This window comes from Hemibagrus wyckioides, linkage group LG24, assembly GCF_019097595.1.
Source record: "Hemibagrus wyckioides isolate EC202008001 linkage group LG24, SWU_Hwy_1.0, whole genome shotgun sequence".
NCBI lineage: Eukaryota > Metazoa > Chordata > Actinopteri > Siluriformes > Bagridae > Hemibagrus > Hemibagrus wyckioides.
Window position 1 is genome coordinate 11444956 of NC_080733.1, and position 10702 is coordinate 11455657.

At 38.5% G+C, this 10702-nt stretch overlaps 2 protein-coding genes and 1 long non-coding RNA gene across 5 annotated transcripts in view; 1 reads left to right on the forward strand and 2 right to left on the reverse strand.

Annotated features, from left to right (window-relative positions):
* LOC131344834 (uncharacterized) overlaps positions 1-5433 on the reverse strand; it is a 20754-nt gene extending 15321 nt beyond the window's left edge. For 2 of the 3 annotated variants that reach the window (XR_009203397.1, XR_009203398.1), the window contains exon 1: positions 5289-5433. This is a non-coding gene — a long non-coding RNA (uncharacterized LOC131344834). Of the gene's footprint in view, positions 1-548; positions 1734-5288 lie in introns of those variants that run through there. The other variant, XR_009203399.1, reaches the window with a different exon arrangement.
* dlx6a (distal-less homeobox 6a) lies at positions 1760-3914 on the forward strand. The gene is made up of 3 exons (XM_058377325.1): positions 1760-2298; positions 2881-3074; positions 3295-3914. Exons 1-3 carry the CDS (start codon positions 1995-1997, stop codon positions 3532-3534), a joined length of 738 nt encoding a protein of 245 aa, XP_058233308.1. The 5' UTR covers positions 1760-1994; the 3' UTR covers positions 3535-3914.
* Positions 5434-6967: 1534 nt separating the features above from the next.
* On the reverse strand, positions 6968-9041 carry dlx5a (distal-less homeobox 5a). The gene is made up of 3 exons (XM_058377445.1): positions 8496-9041; positions 7902-8086; positions 6968-7453 (listed from the first exon to the last, which is right to left on the reverse strand). The coding sequence occupies exons 1-3, from the start codon at positions 8857-8859 to the stop codon at positions 7142-7144; spliced, it is 861 nt and encodes a 286-aa protein (XP_058233428.1). The 5' UTR covers positions 8860-9041; the 3' UTR covers positions 6968-7141.
* Positions 9042-10702: the final 1661 nt, after the last annotated feature.

Consider the following 10702-nt stretch of genomic DNA (forward strand, 5'->3'; position numbering starts at 1 on the left):
TATTACAAGATCTTATAGCTGTTGTCTTTTTGGCTATTTAAAAATTATTTTTGACGTCTATGTATGCATATACACGATTATGTAAGATATGTAGCAAGATTATAATAGATTGTAGATTATAGTAGAGATTATAGCAAGATTATAATAGATTTTTATTTAGGAAAAAAAAGTTATGCTTTGGAAAATGTTTACAACTTGTTTTATCGCGAGGGTTTTGTCATTTGTCATTTCACACAAGAGACAAAGGCAAAGGCAATGAACCGCTACGTCTCAGCCTATTACACGCCTAACGTGCAGGCAACAAAGCAGAATTGAAAGTTTAGTTTGTTCCATTCAGAGGTGATTAGAGAATAGGCCTGTTTGGATCTGGTTTCCCTCTCGCGTCGTTGAAAAAAATCGAAAAACTGGTTCGAACAGAGTTTCTAATGCGCCATTACGTTAAAATGACAGCTGCTGAAGGCAAAACAATATCATAAAAAAAATCCCACCACCAAATTTGGAGGTCCATAATTAAACTGCGATAGATCATACAAGTACTTGTCCCTTACCTGTCATACTGTCTTAAATACAAATTCCAGCTATGTTTTGTTGTAAGCAGAAATCAGTGGAAAATCCAACAACGCGAGCTTTTGAACGATCAGCTGGCCCTGTGTCTCTACTCGTCCGCTCATGGAGAGTGGTTATCCAGGCCGCTTGTGCACTTTTAAATCCCGCAAAGTAAATAACAACCCTGGCAATAATAGCAAGGTACCAAGTTCTTGTTACAGAAAGGGAGAAAATTGAAACTAAACGCTGCATTTAGACGACCATTTTTGATAAGAGGATAATTGAGGCGACACTGGCGTATAATTAGCGGATAATTTATGCTATATCTACTTTTATTCCACTTCCAAAAATAAACTTCGTCCATAATCATTACAGATGAATTGTTCACAATTTTATTGGAGCAATTTAAATACAGTGTAGCGGGTAATCAAATGGGATTTGGATATAACTGATTGCGACTATAATTACTTTTTCATCACCGTTGAAAGTAAATGAACGCTATATTATGAAGTAACGTGTTGACCATAAAAATGAAATGATGTGAAATGTGAATTAAGTGAGCGTTGTAGTGTGTATTTACAGAGTGGTTTATAATGTGAACGCGATTTGCCAAACCACTAACTGCATGTGCAATTTACATACATTTTCAACTGTAACGAGCTCCTGATTGCAGCGGGGAAATGCTGTCAGTTAGCCGGGACATCCAATGACAGAACCTTGGACTGTGACTTGTGCGTAATTACGATAGAGCTAGCACGCATAGCATAATTACGCAGTTAACAAGTTTATACGAATTCGTTACGGAAGTGTTCGGATTACTCTCCTAATAATTGATCATAATTCACAAGCCTCTAAACGATTGCTCCATTCGTAAAATTATAGTGTCAACTTTAACACGGTTGTAATATAGCCTACCCTGATCATCACCTCACTGGGTCATTAACGCAACTTAATCAGATCAGATGCAGGTATACCCTATTATTGTGGTTATCGCACCTTTCAAGCCCTTCTTGTCGTTAAAATCATATTTACAAGTAATTGTTTTGTGAACATCCGAGGGATACCCCACCGTTATTATCCTCCTCATAGAGCAGTTAAGATAGGTTAACTCGCTGTAAAGTCTCAGCTAAGCAGAGAACTGATGACGTGAGGTTGAGTGACCAATAGGAAGGCGCTGCCCTTTGGAGACAAACCATTTTACTTGTAGTGTCTGCATCAAGTCTAGAAGCAAGGACTCAAATTTAACAGAATCCACCTTATAATCTCCTGCCTTTACTCAAGCCCACCTTTCGCCACACCGCGTGAGAAAAACGGAAGGGAGAAAAAAGAGACATTTCGGAGTAATAAGGCAGCATTCCCTAAACAAGGGGGAAAGAACACCACAACAGGACCCATTTGGACTTGAGAGACGGGAGGGGGGAGTAAGTACTCTCAAGGCAGAAAATTTGATGATGACCATGACTACGATGGCTGACGGTCTGGAGGCTCAGGACTCGTCAAAATCGGCTTTCATGGAGTTTGGTCAGCAGTCGCACTCGCAGCAGAGCTCTCCGTCGATGGCCGCCAGCCACTACCCGCTCCACTGCCTCCATTCCGGCTCCCACGCTCACCAGCACGACAACTCTCCGTATTCGGGCTCAAACTCGTATAACAGGTCGCTACCATACTCGTACATGAGCCATCCGCACCACAGTCCATACCTGCCGTCTTACCATAATAACGCCACCGGCACGCAGACAAGATTAGACACAGGTAAGCGCACTTTTACATTCCTACACTCGCTTACACGTTTTCAGTGTTTAATTAGGCTGTTTTTGCGTTATTACTCTTTGCGTGATTATCGTCTTGTTTTACCGGGTTGTTTGCAAAACAAATCCGTGTACATATTATGCGAATTATATCGCAAGTAATATTAAGCAGGTACAGTTGTGCACTTGGATTTCAGGCGTATTCAACACCGAGTGCGCCTATTGTCCTTTGTTTGGTTTTGCGGCACAGAGATTGGCTTTTAGTCCTGGTTTCCGCTCTGTTTTTAATAATAATAACAACAACAACAACAGCAACAGTGAGCTCCTTGAAACAGAATTGTCATTAGGCTACAAACTGGCGATTTTTACCATCAACCATAGCGAATGGAAATTTACATCAAATTAATTAACTTAAGTGAGTGTGTGTGTAGTTTTAAATATGAAAAAATATTTGGTTTTATTGGCATACTTAATGCTTATTATTTTTCAGCTTAATTGTCATGCCAAAAACTGTGCTTAGCAGTATAATTAACAGGAATAAAATCTTACAAATATTCTCCTACCAACGCAATGTTACCCTTTCCAGAACAGCAGAAAACAACAGTGATTGAAAACGGAGAAATACGTTTCAACGGCAAAGGCAAGAAGATTCGAAAGCCGAGGACGATTTATTCCAGTTTGCAGCTTCAGGCATTAAACCACAGATTCCAGCAAACCCAGTATCTCGCCCTGCCGGAGCGCGCGGAGCTGGCGGCTTCCCTCGGGCTCACACAGACACAGGTGAGCTCTTCATCCATTGTCAAACGGGAAATCTAATTATGAATCTATATCCTGATACAGACAGACCCTGTGTAATATTTTGTGCATATTTTCTGTCTTTGCGACATCTATCCAGCTCTCTTCTGTATTGCATGTTATGCGCTCTGCTATGGGTGGTTTTAATAAAATATCAAGAATATATACAGAATTAACGTCTATGCTTATTTGCTGTTTATTTCAGGTAAAAATCTGGTTCCAGAATAAAAGGTCGAAGTTTAAGAAGTTACTGAAACAAGGCAGTAATCCCCACGAGAGTGACCCGCTGCCGGGCTCCATCGCTCTGTCCCCGCGCTCTCCAGCCATCCCTCCCATATGGGACGTGTCCGCGTCTTCCAAGGGAGTGAACATGTCTGCCAACAGCTACATGCCCGGCTACTCACACTGGTACTCCTCACCTCATCAGGACTCTATGCAGAGATAGGCTGCGAATCATATGGCGGTATAGGCCCGAGGCCTCGTCGCTGACGTTCGTTTAGTTTCTCCCCGCGCAGTGATAACAACAGTGACCCACATTGCCATCTGTAAAATACGAACTGAGGACATTTTTCCTGTGGGAAGTTTCATGTGAAGGATAAACAACGACTTCTTGCGTGGCGGACAGTGGATCTAAACTGTTGCAACTCAAATGGGATTGCTTCAACAATCCCTGCTATATCTGTTGACTTATAAACCAAACACATAGCTCCATCACCAGCATGGGACAAAAGCGGAAGCGGAAAGAAACACTGACGCCTTTTCAAATAACCCATGTGTTACAAATGAAAACGAACAAAAAAAACAATTGCGGTCCTTGCGTTATGATTACATGTTTTTCATCAAGCAAAAGAAAGCAATTTGTTTGTAAATATGTTGTCTAATTTTAGTTGTAAAATACTTTTTATGTTTTGTCATAAATCGAGTAAAAAAACATGGCTTCAAACAATGCGTCATGCCCTTGATTTATTATTTTTTGCCCAACATTACTGACAATTGAATAAGTGATTTAAGCTTTTTGTTATTAACTAGATTACATTGTTAATTAAGTCTTTAGCGTCCATTAAATGTTTTTTTTTCGATGCACACTATTTCTCTCCTTTTGCATAGATTCATTCAAAATAACACTGACGCTTCGTGTTATAGGCCTATAGTGAGTATACGGGTGGTATAATCTAAAGTAACAAAATGGCTTACCATAGATGGTCGTCTCTCATCGAGTTTTTCCTATAATATAGAATCGCATCTTGTCCATCTACTCTGTCTCAATCATTACAGTATTGACAAAATGTTTTTCCCCCTCTCTCCCTGTCTTGATGTGCGAAACGCTGAATACCATTCGCCACAGGATCGATCCCGAACAAAGCACCCAGCTGCAGTCTCGTTCAATATGAAGGAGATATTTGGGACAATTTATGGGTTTTATCCAAGTGAAGGTTTTTTTTTCCTATTCTCATAAATGCAGACATAATTAGGGTAATTTTTGATGTAGCCCGCTGATTACAGCGTTTTTACCGTCAAAGATAATTACCTGTAATTTTCTACCACTTTTAATACTGAAAGGCATCTTTATTTGGATTTGAGGTAGCAAAGACGAAACAAAAAGACGAAATTATTCGGTTATTCATGTACAAATTGCTGACAAGGGTGAACGCTCGGGATATTATCTGAAATTACAGTGTTGAATGGGGGAGAGGAGAAGCCCCTGCAGCTGTCAAACCTGTGGATGCCCCATGCAGGCGCACAAATGGAGCTTGATTTTTTAAACACTTTTCTGATCGGGGTGAATTTGGTATGGTTCATTTAGATATTTTGCATTTATGGAAAGAGATGCAATATTGCAGGCCCTATGTCTCCACCCTTGGGTTTACGCAACTTTACGCATGTCGATAAAAATAAGTTTTTTGAAAATGATTCAAAAGCTTATAAAATAAACACAGAAGAAGTAACTGGATAGAGAGAGATAGATACACACAGAGACAATTAATAATGAAACAGCTGAAGGTAGGACAAAGTGACGAGACAAGGAGAAAGAGAGAGAGAGAGAGAGAGAGAGAGAGAGAGAGACTAGTTTGCCTGACACGACGCTTTTAAATGTGAAAGATAGCCTGTTTCCCTCAGCACTGTGAACAAGTATAAGCACGCCTCAGACACCACAGTTCTCTCCTCCACTACTCGACAAGACATTAAGACATTGCTTACCTCCATAGCCGGACAGAGGCCGCGGTTTCCGTGCAGATCCTACAGGGAATACGGACAGTCCCATGTACTGCTCGTGGTTGAGTAAGCAAATTCAGGTGTGAAAGTGTTTTGCACAGCTCGACACCTCTTATATATTGGCCGCAAAATTAACCGTTATTACTGTCACTGTTTAGCGATGGTGAGCCAGAAAAAGCCTTCTGCAATCAAGAACCAAGCGCATCTTTGCAAATTATAGATAATTGTAAATGTCCAGATTATGATAATGGACCCCTAATCCTGGTGGAAGTATAATTATTGTTGAGCGTTATACAGTTGAAGCTAACTGTCATTATTCATACACCATTTGCGAAGGGATTCGCTGAGTGGAAAATGGTCAGTTGGAATTTAACAAGGCTCTCGATATAATGGCATAGGAAGTAAGTGTGTGTGTGTGCGTGTGTGTGTGTGTGTGTGTGTGTGTTTGAATGCTTTAGAGGATAATCAAGGATAAACATAATAATCCTAATACCAGTTTTACATTTTGTACATCTTGCACATCAGGAATTTGCAGCTTGATATCTATCATTTTCTCCGTTTTGTTGCCTATAATGCTACAGTCTTTCGTCGAAATAATAATGATATTGTTTTAGTCTTTGCCTTTGTGTGTGTGTGTGTCTCTGTGTGTGTGTGTGTGTGTGTGTGTGTGATGAATGGCACGTGTAAGTTCAAAATTACCGACAATTAAGATATTGTACACTACACCAGCCAGAGGTCTAATATTTATGTCATGTCCTACTCGAGTGTTTTATTTATAATTATTTTATGTTGCACAGCTTGATTAAGCGTTCAGAAAAATCCCTGAGAACAGAGTCTCCACATACGTCTCTTTATATTGTTCTCTAAAAAAGAGAAAGATGTACGCCAATGATTTTTGTGATTATTTTAAATCCTTAAAAGTCTACAACGTTATGGGTCTCCATAGTCTAATATCGTAAATACTGTATAAATGTATAGGTTATGTTTATCTTAAAGACTGGAAAACTTTTCTTGGTAGGCCCACTATATTATAGGTAAATGGATAGATCATATGTTGAATCAAAGTGTTCTTTTTTTTTTTTTACTGTACTACTACTAATACTACTACTGCATAATAATAATAATAATAATAATAATAATAATAATAATAATAATAATAATAATAATAATAATAATAATAATAATAATAAACTACAAATGAATAATAATAATAATAATAATAATAATAATAATAATAACATACCCTACTAACATACCCAGAAATAACACTATTCTAATAAACCCTATAAATGCCCAGGAAGATATCTACCGAATTGTGTTAATGAGACCTGGACACAGACAGAAGCTATGTTAAAAGTTCATAACGCGATCATCTCATGTCCATTTATCCACAGTAAATTCAGAAAATGTAAACGTGTTCTCAAAAATGCTTTACCATATTATCATATATTTATGGCGAGAGACCTAATGGACGACTGTTCAGTTCTAACATAAATTACCTATTTAACATTTGTGGAAAAAAATATGACAGACTCAAAGAGCAAATGTAAAGGATAAACACGTAATTCCTATATTTATTGTACGTTGCTCTTAATTATATGGCACGTCCAGGTATGACAAGCTTTGAGGTTTCAATTTAAGGCACCATTGAGAATGTGTGGATCTGTAGTCCATGAAAAACATTTAATAAGTCTTCCAAATGCAAATAAATTACATGCACACATTTACACATTATACACGGTTTTTTTTCTGTGACTGGCAAATCAGTACATTGCATATTCTTCGGAAAGGAAAGAAAATGAACATCAGTCCGATACAACCGAGTATTAACACAAATTTCAGTACAACGTTCCTGATCCGAGAGCCAGAGAGTGCTGTAAGGTACTGGGGGCCTGAAGATGAGAATTCACCGGTCCGGCGGCGGAAAACCAAGAGCCAGTGTTTTCCAAAAACGAGGAGGTGGCTGTGTTGATATTTTGGGCTTGGTGGTGAGGTCTGGAAGGAGCCTGTGAGTCCCACACAGCCGGAGACTGAGGGGAGTTACACGCCATGGGGTCGCTAGAACTGGGACTGTGCTCCGGGGGAGGCAGATCTCCGTTCTTCATGATCTTTTTCAGTTTAGACCTTTTGTTCTGAAACCAGATTTTCACCTGCAGAGGAAGGAAATACACAAGGGAAATAGGAATAAGTAAAAACAGAGAGTACAACGGTGCAATAATAAATAAATAAATACTACTACTACTACTACTACTACTACTAATAATAATAATAATAATAATAATAATAATAATAATAATAATAATAATAATGATAATAATAATACGCCTACTGCTACTGCTACTACTAATACTACAACTACTACTACTACAAATAATAATAATAATAATAATAATAATAATAATACCAAGAAGAAGAAGAAGAAGAAGAAGAAGAAGAAGAAGAAGAAGAAGAAGAAGAAGAATATATAATAAATACTGGTATCGGTTGCTGCTACCAATATTTATATTTACCAAGATTGTTATATTTCATTTCACTTTCTTATCCCAGTTAAATTGTAAATGTTGTTACTTTATCATCCAGTGAACAGATATATCTTACCTGTGTCTGTGTGAGCCCCAGTGAGGCGGCGAGCTCGGCTCTCTCCGGCAGCGCGAGGTACTGAGTGTTCTGAAAGCGCCTCTGCAAAGCCGCCAGCTGGAAACTGGAGTAAATTGTGCGCGGCTTGCGGACTTTCTTCGGTTTTCCATTGACCATTCTTATTTCTGGCTCAACAGTCTCTTTTTCTACAAAAAAAACGAAAGAAAGGACAATGGACGTAAATAATAAGCACACCGGAGGGAAGGTAATTTGGCATGTCATGAAGGCATTTAGGAATATAAAAAAAATAAACGTTTTGGTTAAAATAATGACTTAGAGCCTGATATAATGACGGGCGAAGTGCTATCCTGTTTTCCTGCATATTTTTGGATATAATTGTACAACTGAATTTTCTATATGCGCACTGAAAATCTGAAATTCTCAAAAATTAGAGACAACGCTTTGGAAAACCATTTTTGCAGTCAATTTCTTCCAGACTTTAGCACATAAAATAAATAAACTAAACTCATATATATATATATATGGTATATATATTTTTATATATATAAAGCACATAACATAAAATAAAAAATAACAAAATAAAATAATGATTACCTTGTGGGCTCGGCTGTGATTGCACTCTGCTGTACGTTCCGGCGTATTGATGATGGTACGCAGAGCTCGGGTACGAGCCATAGTCAGCGTAAGATTTCGAAGAATAGTTTCCAGCAGCAGTTCCGTTGGATCCGTGGTACTGGTACGGATAACTATTCAGAGGTTTCCCATACGAGCTGGAGTTGGGTGAACAGTACCCGTGGTGAACCCCTCCGGCGGGGCTGTAGTAGCCTGAATCCGTGGCTGTGGACTCGGGAAGAGTGGGAGATTCCTGAGACGGGTGATGCATGGCTGAAAGCTGAAAGGCGTTCTGGAAATCTGCAGGCTTGAAACTAGGAATCCTTCTGTCGAATACTCCAGTCATAGCGCCGTGTCTTGACTCTCAAAGGACCTGAAGTTTACACTGCCATCGTGGGTGTGTGTGTGTGTGAGAGAGAGAGATTGAGAGAGAGAGGGAGAGAGAGTGCGTGTGTGTCTGAGTGTGTGCGTGTGTGTGTGAGCGTGTGTAAGTGCAGGCGTCGGCACTCTCTTGAAGACTGCTCTAAACCCCGGAGCAAAGACTTGGTTAAATCCTCAACTGCGCTGTTACGCACTGCAGGGAGGATCCACGATCCAGCTCCATTGGCCAAAACGTACACACGACAGCCACAACTCTGGTATCCTGGAAATGAAACATTTTTTAAAAGGCTCTAAACTGTATAATGTTTACAAATAAATAAAGCAACTGAAAAAACATTAAGAAATTAATTTAAATTTATACTTTATTTTTTTTATTCTGCAATACATAATCAGCCTGCCATAAGCCCAATACTTGAATAAACTGCTTGAATTATTTCTAAATTAGCTAAATTCCTAAAATTCTAAATTTTCCAAATTCCTATAAAATATGTATAGTACACTAACATATTGTAAAAAAGCAATATTTTTAATATTACACGTTAATATTTGTACATATCAATCAAGTGAATATTACTGATGGTTTACCAGGACCGTCAAAAAAAGGCGTTTATTGATTTAAAATGTTTGTTATGTGGCACTCAGTAAAGTTAAATTCTAGTCCAAAAAAAAAACAACAACAACAGTGTACATAGAATAAACTAGCAAATCCCGTGCTGATGTTAAATGCAAGCAATGCCTGGACCAAATACTTACAAACAGTAAAATAGCGCCACCTTGTGGTGGAGATCTCGTGCCAAAGCAGAGGCGCTTAAATAAAATAATATGTAATAAATTCTAGAAGTTGTATTAAAATATCACATTAAAACTGTCAAAATTAAATGTCTAGTTCATATAGATTATCCTTGGTCGAAATAGCTGGTGTTGTGTTTGATTAAGCTTCATTATGCCATTTAAACAATTTAAACAATAGTGGAAAATGGCGCAGCCTCACTGTGTGCTCTCTACATGTCCAGCTTGATTCTTTTATCATGGACATGTGCTTAACGGCACGGCTCTAATCATGATTTATTAAAAGTAAAAGCCTTTCGCTCCCTTTTTAATTTATGGCTGTGGCTTTAATTTTTAGCAATGGGTACGGGGTATGACGTCATATGAGTTGAAATCAGTTAATTTTCCCACCCGTATAACGTCTGCTCCCCACCTCTCCTGCACTACCTCCCTCCTGCTGTGGGATAGGCTCGCTCTAACCAGCCTCCTGCATTAGGATTGGTTTATAATAACCCACCTCTTTTATATTTGCAGATGTTTTAGGATAAATCTGCCAAATTAAACCCTAAACCGCAAAGTCTGTTCTGTGGCAGAAATGCTAAATCAATCACTCACTTTATGTTTAGCTAAATGTTCCTAGAATGTATATGCACAAAATGTTATGATCATTCCAGTTCATTCCAAATGTGATGATCATTTTGTCTTTACACACATACACACTTATATATATATATATATATATATATATATATATATATATATATATATATATATATATATATATATATATATATATATATATATATATATATATATATATACTGATCGGGCATAACATTTTGACCACCTCCCTAATATTGTTTTGGCCCCCCTTTGACAGCCCTGACTCATCAAGGAATGGACTCCACTAGATCCCTGAAGGTGTGCTGTGGTATCTGGCACCAAATGTTAGCAGCAGAGCCTTTAAGTACTGTACGTTGTGTGGTGGGGCCTCCAAGGGCCACATGCCACCATCCTGGGCCTCGCAATTTAAAGGACTT